Source organism: Oryctolagus cuniculus, chromosome 10 (assembly GCF_051225735.1).
Source record: "Oryctolagus cuniculus isolate XC-2025 breed Fujian yellow rabbit chromosome 10, ASM5122573v1, whole genome shotgun sequence".
Classification (NCBI taxonomy): domain Eukaryota; kingdom Metazoa; phylum Chordata; class Mammalia; order Lagomorpha; family Leporidae; genus Oryctolagus; species Oryctolagus cuniculus.
Genome location: NC_142876.1, coordinates 45,607,373 through 45,628,354, shown reverse-complemented (window position 1 = coordinate 45,628,354; position 20,982 = coordinate 45,607,373). Strand labels below are relative to the sequence as shown.

At 40.5% G+C, this 20,982-nt stretch overlaps 1 protein-coding gene across 5 annotated transcripts in view; it reads left to right on the top strand.

Moving 5' to 3' along the window:
• The window catches only part of MEP1B (meprin A subunit beta), a 35,875-nt gene that overhangs the window by 6,775 nt on the left and 8,118 nt on the right, over positions 1-20,982 (top strand). For 3 of the 5 annotated variants that reach the window (XM_089305203.1, XM_089305204.1, XM_070050345.2), the window contains 9 exons: positions 78-118; positions 3,311-3,389; positions 7,363-7,480; positions 8,523-8,701; positions 11,082-11,300; positions 12,252-12,404; positions 15,497-15,712; positions 18,438-18,881; positions 20,247-20,426. In XM_089305203.1, the coding sequence (XP_089161329.1) occupies positions 3,341-3,389; positions 7,363-7,480; positions 8,523-8,701; positions 11,082-11,300; positions 12,252-12,404; positions 15,497-15,712; positions 18,438-18,881; positions 20,247-20,426 (1,558 nt within the window). In that variant the 5' untranslated portion in view covers positions 78-118; positions 3,311-3,340. Of the gene's footprint in view, positions 1-77; positions 119-1,945; positions 2,078-3,310; positions 3,390-7,362; positions 7,481-7,870; positions 8,702-11,081; positions 11,312-12,251; positions 12,405-15,496; positions 15,713-18,437; positions 18,882-20,246; positions 20,427-20,982 lie in introns of those variants that run through there. The other 2 variants (XM_070050350.2, XM_089305205.1) reach the window with 2 other exon arrangements.

Below are 20,982 nucleotides of genomic sequence, written 5' to 3'. Positions count from 1 at the left end.
GATTATTTTTTATATCCTATATTAAATGGAGAATTTGAATGCATTTTGCTAACTTGAATTTTTAACTTCACTTCTAGATTTGGGACTGGATCTTTTTGAGGGAGACATCAAACTTGGGGTGAGTTGAAACAGTGCAAGGAAGATCCTTTTACTAATCACTACAAGCTAAATACAGAGTAGTTGAGGATGACTGGACAGCATGGATTTTGATAAGCCCAGCCCAAGCACAGACTCATGGTGGCACATTTATTCAAGTGCATTGTACTTGACGGGATTCATATAATAATGACTTCATCTTTCATTACTCAAATTTTAACTTAACTACATGTGTCTTAATGTTATTGATTTGATTGATTTTTCATTATTGGAGTAACATAGCCTTTTCATTTTAAAATAGAACCTCACTGATTTCAACCTAGTGGAAACAATATTAAACTCACTTTGTGAACATTTGCATTGAATTAGGCTTTTCACCACAAGAAACACATGTTGTGACTTCTCCCTTGAACTCAGCTAAAAATAGTGTTGCCAGATAAAGGTCCTCCCAAACCTTTGCACGGAGTGCTGAACCTGACAGAGTCACCAGGACCCGCGGACAAACATGGCCCACATGTGTAGAGACAAGGGGCACAAGTGTTTGCCTTCCTAAACACTATTTTAAAGACGTGATATAGTTCATTGTCCGCCAGATTGAAAAGATCTAAAAACTTACTATCACTTTTGGTGCTGATGGAGAGAAAAAGGGGCTTGTTTACGAATGTGTTTATGTTATTACATGGGAGAGTATGTAACCTTAAAAAATAGAGAAGACAATTTGACAAGAACCACTTAATTTAAAAATAAATGCACCTTTGGGGAAGGTACTTTGGCACAGTGGATTAAGCTGTCCACCTGAGACAGCTGCATTCCATATTTGAGTGCCAGCGTCAGTCCCAGCTCCCCCATTTCTTATCCAGCTTCTTGCTAATGCATTCTGGGAGGCATTAGATGATGATCCAAGTACTTGGGTTCCTGCGACCCATGTGGGAGATCCTGATGAAATTCTAGGCTCCAGTCTTGGCCTGGCCAGCCCTGCTATTGTGGGCATATGGGGAGTGAATTAGCACATAGAACCTCTCTCTCTCTCTCTCTCTCTCTCCCTCCCTCCCTCCCTCCCTCCCTTTAAAATAAACATTTTTAAAAAGAACTACACATTAAAAATAGTTTAAATATTTATACACTCTTTATCTAACAATAATCAAATAGCCTGTTTTTGTAAAATTCTACTGTCCCACAGATACACACCTGAGTCCCTTACATCTCCACACCTGAAGCACAATTATATCACCCCAAATCTCACCAGGAGCTTCCCTGCAAGAAACAGCTGTGGGATTGGAGGCTGAGTCTTGACCATGTTCTTTTATTTTTTAAAAAGATTTATTTATTTATTTGAAAGTCAGATTTACAGAGAAAGAGGAGAGACAGAGAGAAAAAGAGAGACAGAATCACTATATTCCTAAAGTTGTACTTATGAAATTTGTACTCATTAAATAAAAGGTTTCTTTGGGGAAAAAAGAGAGAGACAGACAGAGAGATCTTCCATCCACTGGTTTACTCCCTGAATGGCCGTAAAGGCTGGAGGTGGGCGGTTTGAAACCAGGAGCCAGGAGTTTCTTCCAGGTCTCCCACATGGGTGGCAGGGGCCCAGGGACTTGGACCATCTTCCACTGCTTTCCCAGGCAGGATAGCAGGAAGCTGGATTGGAAGTGGAGAAGCCAGGACCTGAACCAGTGCCCATATGGCATGCTGACTTTACTCACTATGCCACAATGCCAGCCCCTTGATCATGTTCTTTGATCTGTGTACTCTTCCTCTCAATCTCACCTTGGCTAGGGCTTTAAATGCCATCTCTATGCCACTGACTCCAGAAGCATAACTCTGGTCCTGTCCTTTTTCTGAGCGCCAGAGCAATCTACCCGGCTGTCAGCTTGCTAGCGCCATTTCAATGTCTACAAGATGGCAGACCTAAGATATCCTCTGATGGAGTGTATCCTGACTTGTCCGACAAAGCCTTCCTCCTCTCTCCCTTCTCACCTTTGTAAGTTCTATGTTCCTTCCTCACCCCCACCCCATGGGAAAAAATAAAATGAGTCCCATTCACGTCTTCCCTTTCCTCACTCTCTGTCCAGCCCATCAGCAAGTTCTGTTATTTCTGTCTCCAACACACTATATACCCTACATCTCCAACCATTCTGTTAGCCTAATTCAAGCTCCATCCTCTCTTGCCTGGGTTTTTCTAATAGTCTCCTAATTTGTCTTTTCTATTTTAAACATTGCTCTTCTTTAATCATTTCTAACCTATACCTGTCCCTACCCTCCACAGCAAAGTCATCTTTTCAATAGTCAGTAACACCATTTCACTTCCTAGCTTGAAACCCTTCTACAGCTCCCATCACAGTCAGAGGAATTCCACACATAACCCTAGCCCTTAACTCCTGCCTCCCTCTCCTTCATCTCTGCTCTTCTTTCCTCTCATACATTTTCTCTCCTAACTAATGAGTTAGGCTCCTGGGCCCAACACACACAACATTCCAAGCACATTCCCACCACAAGGCCCCTTTCCATCCGAACTCCTTCCTGTGGTTCCCATTGCATCTTGAATGTCATCCCTGCAGGGAGGCCAGTGCTGACCACTTCTCTGCTCCACGTCCCTTTACTCTTCCCCTTATCCTTTTTTTCTATTTTCTCTGCAACTTTTAAATTCACCTTGGGTTTTTTCACTTTTTTACACATTCTTTGTCTCCTGCTCTAGATATAAGCTCCATGATGGTAGAGATCTTGGTAGCTATATTACCAAGGGATCCCTATTCTATAGAATAGTATTTAGTTTGTTGATGGGACAGACACAGTAATGAAATATTCATTTTCTAGAGCATTTAAGATCTCCTGAAAATTTGGAAAATTGACCTAGCTCATAGGTGACTTTTTCTAATATTATGAATTATAGATTTTTTGATTCTTTGCTATCACCTCCTTCTCATATATTTTTAATCTCTAGTGTAGGAAACTCTATCCTATGAGTCTATAAATATTGATAGTTCAGTTTTCAATAATCATTTTTTACATGATTCCTTCTCCAGTTTTATCAACTAAATTAATGAAATTAGTGATTTCTCCCTAGAAACTTTGTTAGATTACGATAAAATACAAAATTTGTTTTGACTGAACTGGGTGAGCTTTAAACCCCATTTATTTCTAGATTAACTATTGATTATTTTGTATGTTTTTGCCTAATTCATTTAACTAGCCCTCTTCAACATTTATTTAACAGGCACAAGACAGAAATTCCATCATTGGAGAAATGTATAGATGGCCTCACACCATTCCATATGTTCTAGAAGACAGCTTGGGTTAGTATGCACCTTGAAGTATCTATAACTAGTGGATGTTCCTGACAGCATATGAGTACAGTGGTTTTTAAGGGAAGGATTGTATGAAATTTAAGGTTTTTTTCCTTTTTGTGGATCTGCAGATTCATTTAAAAAGTAAACAAAATGAAAAATGAAAAGAACCTTAATGATTGTGTTTGAAATATTTGCTGCATTTTGACCAACACAGTGATTAATTCAACCAACATTTATGTAGATTCTACTCTATGCTAGACAAAAGGGATATAGTTTAAGGAGTTACTTTTTATTTTAAAGCAGTGTTTACTATTTGTTCAGATTTTACTTATGATTTAAAAATATCCAAAATAGTTAATCAAGAACTAAGTTTAGGGACTGGTATTGTTTTACCAACATTTGATTTTATTAAGCCAAGATTTATTTTTTGTTTATTTTATTAAATGACAACAAGAACTTCCTCCATTTTACCATCAATTCATAAAATAATGTTATAAGTTTAGTATTAAATTTCTCAAAAGTCCAAAGAATCTAATCTAAAGCTATGTTTTTCTATAGAAAAAATTTCATTGTAATGGGTAACTCTAAACATGATTGTCATTTTATTTAGTGACTGGTGACAATGAAATCACTGACTAGCATCAGTTTGAGAATTGATCTTTGGGAAACATTTGTTGGGGGGAAAACAGTGTTTTCCTTAAAGATTATGCATTCCAGAGGACATTAAGTGAAACTGAACATGAATTAAAATAATATGGAAAAATATCATGATTCATGGTATGTTCAAAGAGCCAGAGGAGCACGCTGGAGGGATATTTGTCTCAACCTGGATGTAAAGGCATAGGCATTCAGGAGCAGGTGACACCATGTGGTGGGGCTGCCATGGAGATGATGCAAGTTGTACCCATGTACATAGGTGCCTACAAGGTGGGGCAAGTGGACTGCGGTTTGTGTTCTGTTCACTAATAGGCATTTGAAAGCACTGTTCATCCCTCCGGCCAGCCAGCACTTGCTGTGTCTGCCCAGATGGAGTGTATCTTTCTAACTGGCATAAAGGCACCATAAGGTTTAGTACAGTCTGAGCAAGGGAAGGGTGTGCTAGGCTTATGGAACATGGAGAAAGGAGACCTTACTTTGGATTTTGATTGGGAGTAGGAGCTACTGAAATGAACAGGTTGGTGTGACCCAGATTGAGAATGACCTTCCCATAGTAAGGAACTTGGAATGTGTACTGATGGTAGAATGACCAAATGTTTTGTTGTGGGAGTCAGATTGTTATAATTGCATTTTAAAAGATTATTTATTTGAAAGGCAGAGTTACAGAGAGAGAGAGAGAGAGAGAGAGAGAGAGATGGAGAGAAAGAAACAGAGGGAATCCATCCTCTGGTTCACTTCCCAAATGGCCACAATGGCCAGAGCTGGGCTGATTTGAAGCCAGGAGCCAGGAGCTTCTTCCAGGTCTCCCACATGGGCTTGGGGGCCCAAGCACTTAGGCCATCTTCTACTGCTTTCCCAGGTGCCTCAGCAGGGAACTAGATCAAAAGTGGAGCAGCTGGAGCACAAACCAGTGCCCTTATGGGATTCTGGGGCCACAGGTAGCAGCTTTACCTACTATGCCACAGTGCTGGCCCCAATATAATTGCATTTTTTAAAAAAATTATTTTATTTATATGAAAGGCAGGGGGGAGGAGGAGAAGGAGGAAGAGAAGGAGGAGAAGGAGGAGGAAAAGAAGAGAGAGAGAGAGAGAGAGAGAGGCTGATTAATTTTCTATCTACTGGTTCACTCTCCAAATGGCTGGGCCAAGCCAAAGCCAGGAGCCTGGAACTCCATCCTGGTCTCCCAAGTAGGTGCAGAGACCCAAGGAGTTGGATCATCTTTTGCTGCTTTCCCAAGTGCATTAGCAGGGAGCTGCATCAGAAGCAGAGCAGCAATCTGGACATGAACTGACACTCTGATATGAGATGCCAGTATCATAGGCAGTGGTTTAACTTGCTGTGCCACGATATCAGCCCCTATAATTGCATTTAGAATAATCACACTAGTTGCAGTATAGAAGACATGTAATTGATGGAGTAAAAAAAAAAAAAAAAAAAAAAAGTAGAGAGACCTGTTAGGAAACTATTGGGGAAAATCAAAGAAGAAATGAAAAGTTTGGAATGAAGACTCTCAGTGGAGATAGAAGAAAGTGGATAAATCTAAAGGAGATTTAGGGGGCTGGCGCTGTGGCACAGCAGGTTAATACCCTGGCCTGAAGTGCTGGCATCCCATATCGGTGCCAGTTCGAGACCCGGCTGCTCCACTTCTGATGCAGCTCTCTGCTATGGCCTGGGAAAGCAGTAGAAGATGGCCCAAGTCCTTGGGCCCCTGCACCCGTGTGGGAGACCTGGAAGAAGCTCCTGGCCCCTGGCTTCGGATTGCTGCATCTCCAGCCGTTGCGGCCAATTGAGGAGTGAACCATTGGATGGAAGATCTCTCTCTCTCTCTCTCTCTCTCTCTGTCTCTCTGTCTCTCTCTGCCTCTCCTCTCTCTGTGTAACTCTGAGTTTCAAATAAATAAATAAATCGCTAAAAAAATTAAAAAAAAAAAGATTTAGGAAACAGGTGTTAGATTTGTTGCTTGATTGCAGGAGATCAAGAAGAAGGTGGTTTGAGTAAACAGGTGCTAGTGCTCAACAGGTGCTCAACTTCCTTGGGGCTTTACCTTCCTTACTCTTTTTTCCCTCATACTACCCCTGAAAGGGGGATTTATGTCCTCACTAAACTGATGATAACACCAGAGCTCTAAAGGTTAATAAAACTGGCAAAGATTATAGGACCAAAGGAAGTGGGGAGCTTGGGGCAGGACTCAGGTGTGCCTGGCTCCAAAGCACTTCCCGCTGTGTCCTACCATCTGCCAGCTCCTGGCAGGCAGCCCTGCCTCATCTCACCAGCACCATCACTATTTGTGATGATTCTTCCACATGCACCTCTTCCTCTCCATCACCCCTGGAGATTCTTTTCCTGCATGTCGTTGTTGTTGTTTTCATAACCCTGCCTTCTTTGAGGCCCACATCCATCTACCCCATGGCTTCACATTTGTCTCCAAAGCAATTGCTCTTAACCCTATTTGGAGCCCTGAACTTACTTGTGAATCTCATCAAAATGATCCCTGGAAAATGCACTTTGTGTTTGCAGGTGTACAGATAGAGATGTATTTTACGTACTATCTCAGGGTACTCATGACCCTCCCATCTCAAAGTTCTCAGATTAAAAGCCATGCTGTAGGGTTCTAAGTATGTATTGCAGCCTCTCGGATGAAGCACGTGATGGTGACTATATTTTGATTGCCTGTGATATTATCTGTATATTCCCTGAGGTGCGGAAACTCCCTTGCCAGCTCTGTGCTGTAGCAGGTTAAACAGCTGCCTGCACCAGCATCCCTTATGGGCACGGGTTTGTGGGCATCCCATATGGGTACTGGTTTGAGTCCTGGCTGCTCCACTTCTGATCCAGCTCCCTGCTAATGCACCTGGGAAAGCAGTGGTGGATGGCCCAAAAATGTAGACTCCTGCACTCACGTGGGAGACCCAGAAGAGGCTCCTGGCTTCTGATCTGCCCAGCTCCAGCTATTGCAGCCATTTGGGAGTAAACCAGCATATAGAAGATCTCTCTCTCTCTCCCTTTCTCTCTCTCTCTAACTCTGTCTGCCTTTCAAATAAATGAATTTTTAAATTAAAAAGTGGAAACTCCTAAACATTCCTAAAAATGTTTATTTTTAGGTATATATCACTAATAGGCTCGAGAGGAATAGGGAATGAGATTAGGGATATCAAGAATAGTCAAATACTTGTTACACAATATTTAATTTTTACTGTTACTAAATTTTATAAAAATAAAATATTAAATATTTGTGATGAGACTAACTCACGCAACATATTACATGGTGAGATGCTCCATAGTGATAACTTTAACAAGGGTATTTTTTGTTTTTTTCCTTTAGATATAAATGCTAAGGGAGTGATCCTTAATGCATTTGAACGCTACCGTCTAAAAACATGCATTGACTTCAAGCCTTGGTCTGGAGAAGCTAACTATATATCAGTGATTAAGGGCAGCGGGTAAGTTGATGAGCTTGTCTCCTGAGGGTGCTAAGGGGTATTATATCACAGCAATTGTCCAAGACCTTGACCTTTAGGATGGGCTGGGGACTTCCTCTTGTTTTCTGGAGAGTGAAAGACAGTGAATATGGTTTTTCTAGCCATACAAAAAATATTTTAAGTCTGTGTATATCAGTTTTGCTGCAAATACAGTGTTTTGTTAAACTTTGTTTTAAATTTGTCAAACAAATTGAGAGAAATTATATCACAATAGTTTTAATATTTTGTTGCTATTTTAAACTTTGTATAAGTGAAATTGAACATCTTTTCATTTGATTACTGTTTATAACCCTTGCCTATTTTCCTACTGGACTATGATCTTTTTATTTTTTATTTGAACTCTTTATTTAGTGGAGACTTTAAGTCTTTGAGAATAATATAAATTACAAATAGGTTATCTCAAAAAAAGAAAAAAGAATATTATCATATATGCAACCACGTTACCAAGATGAAGACAAGGTGAGTGGGATTATAAACCCAACCTGGTGAGTTTCAGGCTGCTTGAAATTTACATGGTCTTTATTTCCCCCTTCAAGTAAAATACATATGTACACATGTATGTTTATTGTGCACATATATCTAAATTTATTTTAGCTGTTAAATAAATTATTGCTCTTATTACTTGAGTTAAGAACGTAACAAGCCATTTGACTGAAGCTCAGCAACTCCGAGTGGTGGCTTCCCTGTAAGACACCTGTGGATGGGGAGAGACATACCAAGGCTGATTTCAAAGCCTTTGAAATTTCCAGGAAAAAACAGGGCTATGCTGACTGGGGGATGACTTGCTCCTACACATATTTGGTGTTAGTAAAAGTTCTCCAAAGGTTATCTGGTCTGTGAGGTATTCTTCGCTCACCCAGGTTATGAGAGAAACGCAGTGTCCACTTGAGGAAAGGATTTAGTTGGGTGACCAAGTGGACTGGGCAGTGGGGATTCTGCTCTAAGACCTCAATGCACATCGTTCTAACAACTCTCCCCCTTCTCCTGTAAATGCTCTTAAAAGCTGCTGGTCCTATGTAGGAAATAGGCATGTTGGGAGGCAAGAACTTTCCATTGGGGCCAACTGTGACCGAATAGCTACAGTTCAGCACGAGTTTCTCCATGCGCTGGGATTCTGGCACGAGCAATCCCGTTCTGATCGGGATGACTATGTCAGCATAATTTGGGACAGAATTCTGTCAGGTACATTTCTCTTGTTTTCTTATATTCATAATGTATATTTGAAAAATTATGATTAGGGATAAAAATTAAAATTAAGGATATCGAGAATAATCAAATACTTGTTTTGTGATAGTTTTTACTGAGTGATTAAATTTTATAAAAAATATTAAATATAAGTGATGGGATTAACTCAAGATAAGCAATATATTTTTTGGTGAATTGCTCAATAGTGATAACATTAACAAGTATATTTTTGTTTTTTTTTTCTTGAGATATGAATGCTAAGGCATTCATATTGAAAAGCAAAGAGACAGAGACATGACAAAGAAAGAGCTTCTATCTGCTTCTTCAATCCCTAGATGCCCACAACAGCTAGGTCTGGACCAGGCCAGGTCTATACATGGTTTTTTTACATTTTTGAAGACTGAGTTTCTAATTGTGAATTCTCTTCTGCCATTTGGGCCACCTGTTAATGCTTGATAAGTTCAGATGTTTCAATGTCCCACTTCATTTAGCTCTAATTCAATGAGTTGAAGTGCCTTAAAGTTCTTGGGATACTAGCTTCCCAGAACTCTAGTACCATACTTTTGAACTGCATATGATCTTAGAAACTGATTTTTGGTTTCCCAGAGCATGTCCTGTGGTGTGCTGTCCCAAGGCATGTTCATGGGTGACCAGGAATCTGTGGTCAATTTAGCTTGGGAAACCCTAGGTTAAGGAAATTCAACTTACATTTATACTGCTGTATAGCAGCAAGCTAACAGATTTCTAGAGCAAAAGAAGTGTTTGGCTTTCATCCACAACCTCATTCTTTAGGATTCCCACAGTCTTATTTTCGGTAGAAACTTAGGTCCACATTTGATAATATGTATGATTTGGAGATCAGATCCATCTCACGGTGTTCACAATGTTGACCCTTCTCAGGTTGCCCATTGGTAGGGTGCTAAGAATTCTGGTATCTTCTCTAAATGAATTCATTTTTATTTTAAAAATAGTTATTTTAAATTAATAAATCATAATTGCATATATTTATAGGATATAATATAATGTCTTGAAATAAGTACATACTATGAAATTATTAAAACAAGCTAGTTAACATATATACAGCACCTTACTTACCATTTTTTGTGATGATATTTAAAATCTACTCACTCACCAGCTTAGAAATATACAATACGTTATCATACAACAGTCACCATGCTTTAAGTACACCCACTCCAATAACCATAAAAGCCCTGATTATGTCAGTCCTTTCCAATGCCTCCTACTCTATGTGGTCATTACCAGGTCCCATCTCACTACCCTCCCAGCATCCTCTGACTTTAATCTCTATTAGCTGTGGATGCCCCCAATCTTCTATCATCTCTGGCCAGTGAACCTGACTATTCTCAACTGCACTTTTTAGAAATGTATTTCTGTGAATTAAGAGGCAGAGAGAAAGATGGGGAGAGAGAGAGAGAGAGAGAGAGAGAGAGAGAGAGAGAGAGAGAGAGAAGGACACAAACACACAGAAAGAGAGAAAGAGATCTCTGCTGGTTCATTCCCCAGATGTCTGCAGTGGCTCTGAAGACAGGCCCTGGGGACTCAACTCAGTATCCTAGGGGTGTGGCAGGAGCCCAATTACATGAGCTATCACTGTTGCCTCAGAGGGTGTGCTTCACCAAGAATCTGGAACAAGGGGGTGGGGGAGCAGCGTTGTGGAGTAGCAGGTTAAGCCTTCGCCTGCAATGCTGACATCCCATATGAGTGCCAATTCGAGACCCAGCTGCTCCACTTCTGATCCAGCTCCCTGCTGACGCACCTGGGAAAGCAGCAGAAGTGCTTAGGCCCCTGCATCCATGTGGGAGACCTGGAAGAAGCTCTGGGCCTGGCCCAACCCTGGCCCTTGTGGGCATTTGGGGAGTGAACCAGTGGATGGAGGATTCTCTCTCTCTCTCTCTCTCTGCCTCCTCTTTCTGTACTGCTGCCTTTCAAATTAATAAAAAAATAAATCTTAAAAAAAAAGCTGGAATTGGGAGTGAAGCCAGGACTCCAACCTAGGTACTCAGATATGGGATGCCAGTCTTAACCACTAGGCCAAATGCCTGCCCCTCAATCACATTTTTAGATTTCTCCTTCGTGTTAGCAGTTCTTAGAGCCTTAGACCAAATGCTAATGTATGAACTTTGGGCTGTAATGGAACCTTAAATGTGTTCAATATGACTGCTGGCATTGCAATTCTAAGTTTGGGTATTATATTCTAAGATACAAATATACAAAACATTTGAAATACAGTGGATCAGTTATAGCAAAGGTTGCTCTAGCTTATTATAGTCTCCATTTCTAAGTAAACAGCATTTTGAATAAGAGAAATTGAATTTTGTGTACATGAAGTAATTGGATTTTTTAATGTATTATGTAGGCAGAGAACACAATTTTAACATCTATGATGACGAAGTATCAGATTCTCTGAATGTCCCCTATGATTACACTTCAGTAATGCACTACAGTAAAACTGCATTCCAGAATGGAACAGAGCCAACCATTGTAACAAGGATCTCAGACTTTGAGGATGTGATTGGCCAACGAATGGACTTCAGCGACTATGATCTCTTAAAGCTGAATCGATTGTATAACTGCAGTATGTGACAGGTTCTTTGAAATGACTTTGATTTTCCTCCACTATGTAGGAAAAATGATGATCTGTGCCATTTGGGGTTTTCTGAGATTATAGAAGTTTAATATCCAGAAAAAAAAAAAAAAACTGAGTTAGAATAGCACCTAGATTCCAACTGCAAGTTGGAAGTTTACCTTTCTTCTCACAAGGTCTGGCTTTGCGATCTAAAAACAACTTAAGCCTTGTAAGAATATGCCCCAGGCAGGTTTTCAAAGTTGTTACTAATGCAAATTTACACCAACTTGTTACCCAAACCTCTTTTCAGCTAAAATGTGATCTATAGTTTAATATAAATGGGATCAAATAATCTGGATTGTGGCTTAATAATTTAGATAACTAGGGAATGGCCGGCGTGGCTCAATAGGCTAATTCTCCGCCTGGGGTGCCGGTACCCCGGGTTCTAGTCCCAGTTGGGGCGCCAGAATCTGTCCTGGTTGCTCCTTTTCTAGTCCAGCTCTCTGCTGTGCCCCGGGAAGGCAGTGGAGGATGGCCCAAGTGCTCCGGCCCTGCACCCGCATGGCAGACCAGGAGGAAGCACCTGGTTCCTGCCTTCGGATCAGCGTGGTGCGCCGGCCGCAGTGGCCGTTGCGGGGTGAACCAATGGAAAAAGGAAGACCTTTCTCTCTGTTTCTCCCTCTCACTGTCCACTCTGCCTGTTAAAGAAAAAGAAAGATAACTAGGGGAGTGCAGACTTACAGAAATAGACAATTAATTAAAAATAGACTGGGGGTGGGCAGTTTATTCAGATCCACAGTTACTCATCCCTAGGTTAGCCTTTGCAAACAAGGAGGGGTGTTGAAGCTATCATCACCTTTAGCACCATCCTGGCTTGTCCTATTACTCCTGTGACACACTCACTGGTATCATGCAGATAATGTTGTATGAGTATCAATAATTGTTTTCTGCCTTTTGTAGCTTCTTCCCTGAGTTTTATGGACTCGTGCAACTTTGAACTGGAAAATGTGTGTGGCATGATCCAAGGTTCAGGAGATGCTGCTGACTGGCAACGCGTTTCTCGGGCTTCTGGGGGGCCGGAGACCGATCATTCCAACATGGGCCAGTGTGAAGGTAACAGGAGTGATTTAATTCTAGATTTCTCATTTAGTGCTTCGAGCCTTTCCTCTCATTATGAAAGATGGGGGTTTTATCTCTAATTTCTACCAGAATTATTACCGATCACCCATTAGATTGCTCCTAGGGAATAGGTAGGTCTTGTGCCTTAAAAGAACATAGTTAATTTCTTTGCTTTTACTTTCTCAGTTTGTTTCTTTCCGCATGTCTGAGCAGGGTTCTGTGATGCCTCTGTCAGTTCTTGACCACAGCATGAGAGGACAGTACCTCTTGGAAGGACTTTTAGCTCACGGGTAGCAGTGTTTTCTAGTAGCTTACAGAATACAATGTCCTCCCAATGGACAGCTCTAGACTGTATTATTCAGTGTCAGAATTGTAGTTGACTGTGATTACATGTTCTGAAGGTAGGAAGCACAGTTTATTTAATTTTCTTCAGATGAATACTTTTTCTCATTTTAATTTTGTCTTGAATTAAGTAGTCCTTTGGCTACAAGTACCAGATTTTATTTTATTTCCTCATTTCTGACGGCATGTATATAAGGCTTGATAGTTCAAATGATCCAGTTGGGGGTTGAGGTCTTTGATAATTAAAATGTGCTTTTGCTTTCATTTTCATGTTTCAATGCACATGCATTTTTATTAGTCTTTCTGTTTATAAACATTTTATTTTCATTAAAATTTTTAAATTTTTTTCTTTTATTTGAAGGGTAGAGACTTCATCTAATCCTAATCACCTCCCAAAGGCCCCACCTCCCAATACCATTAGCATATGAATTTGGAGGTTTAGTTTCCAATACGGGAACTTTAGGGGAATCTATTGAAATCATAGCACCTGCTTAAGGTGGAAAATAAAAAAATATTTAAAATCAAATAAACAAATTTGAAGAATAAAGAACTCAGGTCAGAATTGCTAGTTCTGCCTTCCTTTAGAGGTGTTTTAAAAGTTTGAGTTTCCAGACAAAGGAAGCAAAGAACTGGGAAGAACCTTTGAAATTACCAACTCTAGTTATTCCCAATCTAATGAATATAATTTTAATATTAAAATGTGGACTTTACCTGGTTGTTGCTGTACTTTATTATTATTATTATTTTGAAAAGGAGAGTAACACAGAGAGAGGGAGGGAAAGATCTTTCAATCACCAGTTCACTCCCCAAATGGCCACAATGGCCAGGGCTGGGCCAAAAAGAAACCAGGAGGGGCCGGCCCTGTGGCATAGCAGGTGAAGCTGCCACCTGCAATGCGGGCATCCCATATGGGTGCGGGTTCAAGTCCCGACTGTTCCATTTTCAATCCAGCTCTCTGCTATGGCCTGGGAAAGCAGTAGAAGATGGCCCAAGGCCTTGATCCCCTGTATTCACATGGGAGACCCGGAACAAGCTCCTGGTTCCTGGCTTCAGATCGGCTCAGTTCTGACTGTTGCAGCCATCTGGGGAGTGAACCAGCAGATGGAAGACCTCTCCCTCTCTCTGCCTCTGCCTTTCTGCAACTCTGCCTTTCAAACAAGTAAATCTTAAAAGGAAATAGGAGCCGGGAACTCCATTCTGGTCTCCCAAGTGGGTGGCAGGGGCAAGTACTTGGGCTATCATCTGCTACCTTCCCAGGCACATTAGGAAGAAGCAGGATTGAAAGCAAACCAGCCAGGACTTGAGCCAGCCCTCTGACATGGAATGGCAGAGTAGCATGCAGTAGCTTAACCTGCTGCACCATAATGCTAGTCTTCCAATATCTACTGAAAATTGAGTTACTTTTCTTTTTGGTAGTTTAATGCAAAAACAACTTAGAAATTGTTTTAAAAATTTGATACATTAAGATGCTGTTTGGAACTCCCACATCCCATATCAGTGACTGGGTTCAAGTACTGGCTCCACTTCCACTTCTAGCTTCTTGCTACTGCGCTTCTTGGGAGGCAGCATGTGACGACTCAAGTACTTGAGTTCCTGCTACCCACGTGGGAGACCTGAATTGAGTTTTGGGTTCCTGGGTTTGGCCTGGCCCTGCCCTAGCTGTTGCAGGCATTTGGAGGGTGAACCAACTTATGGATGATCTCTCTGCTTGTCTATCTCTGTCTCTCTGCCTTTCAAATAAATAAAAATAAAAAATGTTCAGCAATGGGCATGGCAGCAAAGGCCCTAGTTTTCTGGCTGAGCTTTTTCTCCTGCCCTCACAAAGGGTGTTTACTTCTCTAGAAATACTTACAACTTCACCTTTAATTACAGTGTACAAAACTACACCTAAAAAAGTTTCACACCCTCCTTCTGAATTAATATCCAATTCTGTTTTCATGCTTATGGAGGGAGATGAATACTCTTTAGCATTTGCAAGTGGGAGCTATTTCAGCTGGGAACTGGAGCAGGATTGAGAAAATTTGAAAACTGTTCCTTGCAGAGTCTCCTTTTTTGTCTGCTGTTTAGGCACAACCTGAAGTCTCACACTGGAGAGACACAGAGACAGGCAGAAAGAGAGAGAGGAAACAGAGACTAACAGAGAAGAGAGAGTTCCTATCCACCAGTTCACTGCCCCAGTGCCTGTAATGGCTGGAGGGCTGGGCTGGGTCTGGAGCTAGGGGGCAGGAACTCAGCGTAGTTCTACATGGTGGCAGAAACTCAACTTCTTGAACCATCATCTGCTGCCTTCCAGGATCTGTATTGGTGGTAGGCTGGAATCAGGACTGGAAGTAGGAACTGAATTCAGTCACTCCAATTGCATTCCAACTGGCATGTTAACCACTGTGCCAAAGGCTCACCGCTGGATTTTTTTTTTTTAAATAGCAATTGATGCTTAAGCTTGCTCTATCTTTACAGCTCATAGAAATCAAGGTAAGCAAAAATCAGCATGCACCTGAAAACTCCAATTACTGTAAGTAAACAATTTCTGAATGATGGAAATGTTCAGTTTTATTCCATTATGTCAACCAGCTAGCTTTTCCAAGTGCCAGACATATAGCTTAGGCTTCTGAACTTTCTACCTTGTGATTTATATCTTGATGCTAGTTATACTTCATGTAAAGAATTTCCCACTGCCATTGCAAACACACATTGCTGTACCCAGTATCTATTTTCTCTCAATTCTGCTTTTACCCTCTGAACAGGTTCTGGTTTCTTCATGCATTTCGACAGTAGCTCTGTAAATGTGGGGGCCACAGCAAGGCTGGAAAGTAGAACACTGTACCCAAAAAGAGGATTTCAGTGCTTGCAATTCTTTTTATATAACAGTGGAAGTGAAGATGATCAACTGAACATCTACGTCAGGGAGTATCCTGCAGGCAATGTGGATGGTAGTTTAACCCTTGTGGAAGAACTGAAAGGTACAAGATCAACGTTCCTTTTTTTTTTTTTTTTTTTAAGATTTATTTTATTTTAAAGACAGAGTTACAGAGAGAGAGAGAGAGAGAGAAAGAAAGAGAGAGGTCTTCAATTCCAAATGGCTGCAACCATGTGGGCTGGGCCAGGCTGAAGCCAGGAGCCAGGAGCTTCTTCCGGGTCTCCCATGGCACTTGGGCTATCCTCCACTGCTTTTCTAGGTACATTAGCTAGGAGCTGGATCTGAGGTGGAGCATCCAGGACTGGAACCAGTGCCCATATGGGATACTGGCACTGCGGATGGTGGCTTAACTGGCTATGCTGGCCCCATGATCAAGATTCTTATTGTTCAAGTTCAGAATGAGGTGATCTCAGCTTTTTTTTTTTTTAATACAACAACTTACAATGAGATTTGGACCACTAAATCATTACTATGCCATGGAACACAAATGAGGAGTCTTTGTAGGCTGTGTTATCCGACACTTGCTTAAGAAACTGGAACTCAGTCTCAGGTATCATGGAGTTCACTTTGTCATGTAATCAAAACACACTGTGAACTGGCTTAGGCAAAATCTGCAGAGTTTCTGGCTCAGTGTAGCTCCATTATGTAGCAGAGAACAGAGGAACTAATAGTACTGGGCCTATCCCTGAACATTGTTGGGGACCTCTTATTTTATCCCAAATGGTTTTGTCCACATAGACAGGTCCTTTGGCTGTTTTACAAGCTTACCTCTTAGTATCTCCTCAGACTGGAAAAGGGACTGTTCTTTTAATTTACAACTAAAAAAATAAATACCAGTGAAGGATTATGATCATTATGATTTGAGTTAAATAAAACTTGTGTAGTGATTCTTGAGTGGAGAGTAGTCACCCATCTTGCATACCAATCTCATGTCAAAGAGGTAGGCCATGATGGTCACCTACTAAAGCACGTGGTGAACAAGTGGGGAGGTGTGGGCTGGTAAATAGACTATTGCCTCCTCCACATATTGGCCTTTCTGGTTGAACGAATTGAGTAAAATCTATTATAAAATATTAAAAATGGATCTATAATGTATAATACATCATGCCATTTTCCCTCTGTTTAACAATGAGAAAAATATCTAATATTTTTGTTTGTGAATACCTGTGAACAATAAGGTTCTTCATTCTCACTAACACTATACACATGTTGTGTATCTATTATATAGGAAATCCTATATAATATACTATTATATTTGATATACATTATGCATCAAATATGATTCTTATATATAGAAGCCCTATAGATAAGCCATATATAGTAATACAAACATTATATTATTGTGTATTTAAATGTATATTACCATAAAAATTATATACTTATTTATTATTGTGCAGGCTTAGAAGAGGGATCTTTCCTTGAGTAATCTGTAGTCTATTTTTTTTTTTTGACAGGCAGAGTGGACAGTGAGAGAGAGAAACAGAGAGGAAGGTCTTCCTTTGCTGTTGGTTCATCCTCCAATGGCCGCCGCGGCTGGCGCGCTGCGGCCGTCGCATTGCGCTGATCCGAAGCCAGGAGCCAGGTGCTTCTCCTGGTCTCCCATGGGGTGAAGGGCCCAAGCACTTGGGCCATCCTCCACTGCACTCCTGGGCCATAGCAGAGAGCTGACCTGGAAGGGGGCAACCTGGACAGAATCCGGCGCCCCCACCGGGACTAGAACCCGGTGTGCCGGTGCTGCAGGCGGAGGATTAGCCTATTGAGCTGTGGCGCCAGCCCTGTAGTCTATTCTTAATAGACAACAATATAAAAGGCACTCAAGGAACTTTCTTAGGAGTTCAGGACTTAAACTGATAGTACTGATAGTAACTGGTGGAAGTTCTCATGGAAGGTTCTTGTTCAGTCTAGAACCTGTACATAGACAACAGCATTTACATAAGTTGGAAATTTCTTATTGTTTTCAACCAATTTTGTTTTGCATTAAGTGCTGATATATTTAAGTTTTAAATCATTGCATTAACAACTAGCTTGGCATGAATTCCTCAGATATTATTTACCTAGAGGCTTCTGAAGATTTTTAGTGTACTGATTATTTTAGTATGTGATGAAAAAAAAAAAAAAGGTGGCATCCCATGAGACCTTTTGGGTTGAATGAATTGAGATATTGGTTAAAGAAGTGTAGATTGGAGATAATGGAAGTGGTACCAAATATCAGATAAATACTTGTGATGTTGAGTCCCTGGTAAATGATCTAAGGAATACATTATAGGCTTTCTAGAGTTTGGTGGGTTCTTGTTTAATAATGCCAAAAAGTTAATTGAAAATTTTACATGTGAGGAATGTATTCCAGTCAAACTATAAAAATGCTCATGAAGATTTGGTGGAGCATCACAGGAATCTTGGGTATAGGAGTTAGAATATTGGGTTTGCTTGACTTTTAACTAATATAGGATGGCTGGTAGCTCATAAGCAGAACGTAGAGTCCTCAAGAGTTAAACTGGTGTTTGCTCACATATTTCTGGGAAAAGGTGACCTCTCTGAGAAACAACTAGGAAAGAATTCAGATAATCTAGAGACCAGTCTGAGCAGAAAGAAATACTTTGAAGTAAGTGAATCTTAGCCAAAAGAGGGAGAAAATCGTACCTCTAACCTGTAGGACTCAGCAGCCCTTGGGTGATCATTTGTCTACCAAGGTTAGAACTCTAATGTTGATTTGCACATAATTCATAGTATTTTGTCTTCTTTGAACTAACATGATAACTCTTTTGCAGAAATACCAGTTGGGAGCTGGCAACTTTACCATGTAACATTGAACGTGGCCAACACATTTAGAGTGGTGTTTGAAGGACGCAGAGGCTCTGGTGCATCATTGGGTGGTCTGTCTATTGATGACATCAATCTTTCAGAAACACGATGTCCTCATAACATATGGCATATAAGGAATTTCACACAGTTCATTGGCAGCCCAAATGGAAGTCTGTATAGCCCTCCATTTTATTCTCCTAAAGGTTATGCCTATCAAATTTACTTAAATTTAGAATCTACAACTAATGTAGGGATATATTTCCACTTGATCTCTGGAGCCAATGATGATCAATTACAGTGGCCATGTCCTTGGCAGCAAGCCACAATGACATTTTTGGATCAAAATCCTGATATTCAACAGCGTATGTCCAACCAGCGGAGTATAACTACAGATCCATTTATGACCACCGGTTCGTGACTCATTTTCTTTACTGCTCTGATAGGACCATTGCTCTAGGAGGATCAGATTAATTGGGAACAAAGGTTGCACAATTACCTAGGAAATTTTGAACTCTGAATCCCAAACATAGAAAATATTTAGGGGAAAGGTTTCAATGATTAAGGACAGAGTCTCTGAAAATAAGGAAGATATTGACAGTATTTTTAGGCATTGATGATGATCCTTGAATTCCTAGTGTTCTTCCAGGAGAGTTGAGTCTAGTCTGACATGCCTAGGTTCAAGATGACCTTGAAAAAATAATCTTTTGGAACCCCAGTGTTCTTAGTTGTAATAGTAATCCTATAGATTTATTATGAGAACTAGTGCTGGTCAGTACGGAAGCTTAAGATCTTGAATTCTCATGCATACTGCCTTGTTCATATGCTGGGATTGTTGAAACAATCAGTTATTGGAATGGTGGTGATATTTGACTACAAGGAAGATGTTGGGCAGGTGCACTGGAGTGTTATTGGGAAGGGTGTGGGAATGGATTACAACCTTTTATTGAAGAACCCTAGAGAACTTGCAAATAATGACATCATGCCCTGACTCTCTAATCTCAAAAGGAAACAGTTTCAGAAAGCAATGGTCATACTTCTAATTTCAATAATCTTTATCTATGTGAACCTAATAAAGGAAAAAAATGAAGTTATGGCATATTGACTAGCATGCCAAAATGAATTCTATGTATGAGAAAGTTGATAAAGAAAAATAACCATCTGATAGGAAAAATATAATAATAACAATGGGAGTTGTAGGGATTTGACAAACAGAACTTCTTCACGTTTTTTCCCAAAATGTTTTTTCTTGAATGACATTGAAAATGGTTCAGAGTTGAATAGGTTATCACCTTTTCCCAGAATTCGTGCTTCTTGTTATCTTCTACTCCTGAACAACTTGACTTTGTAATATTAATAATTCAGTTAATGAGATAAATTGTTCTGTTAATATTAAATAGTCTCTCATCAATGCATTGCTTTAACTCAGTTAAAAGGACTATCTGTAACTCAGAAGTCACTAAGGAAAGATTCTAATAGTCAGGAGTGTTTTTATACTGGCCAGTAAGTACAGATGTAATGTATCCCTCCTTGGAAACCTAGGAAAGTGTGAGTATCTCTTCACTTATGTCCCAGAGTGTGCCCCTCCCTGCCAGGCAATTTCATTTCCTTTGGACAGTTGAAATGACCAATCCTCCGTAGTTTACAGGGAATATATCACAAGTCAATAGCATCACTTAATTATTTTGGGCTCTATCCTTCACATCATCTGTTCTTTCCTGCCACCAAAAGCTATGATGATGCTAAACATGGTCCATTAATATAAATTGCTTTTTCAGATGATGGAAACTATTTGTGGGACAGGCCTTCCAGAGTGGGACAAGTGGTGGTTTTCCCTAATGGAACAGAATATAGCAGAGGTAGAGGCTATGGAACCAGTGCCTTTATAACCTATGAGAGGCTGAGAAGCAGAGATTTTATAAAAGGAGATGATGCTTTTATCCTACTGACGGTAGAAGGTATGTCAAGAAAAAAAGTTTGTCCTTTTCATTATTGGGTTGTTTTTTGTTTTTTTGTTTTGTTTTGTTTTTTGTTTTTTGTTTTTTGTTTTTTTTTGGACAGGCAGAGTTAGACAGAGAGAGAGAGAGAGAAAGGTCTTCCTTCCGTTGGCTCACCCCCTAAATGGCTGCTACGGCCAGTGTGCTGCACCAATCCGAACCCAGGAGTCAGGTTCTTCCTCCTGGTCTCCCATGCGGGTGCAGGGTCCAAGGACTTGGGCCATCCTCCACTGCACTCCCGGGCCACAGCAGAGTGGACTGGAAGAGGAGCAACCGGGACAGAATCCGGCGCCCCGACCAGGACTAGAACCCGGTGTGCTGGCGCCATAGGCGGAGGATTAGCCTATTGAGCCGCGGCGCTGGCTTCATTATTATAATAGTCATTAATTATTCACTGTGTTCTAGGCTTCATTATTAGATATATCATGTAGAGATGTGGGAGAAAATGGACATGAATGAATTTTCCTTTGGTATGAAGCATTAACAATATGAAAATAATTTAATTTAAAGCAGTGAG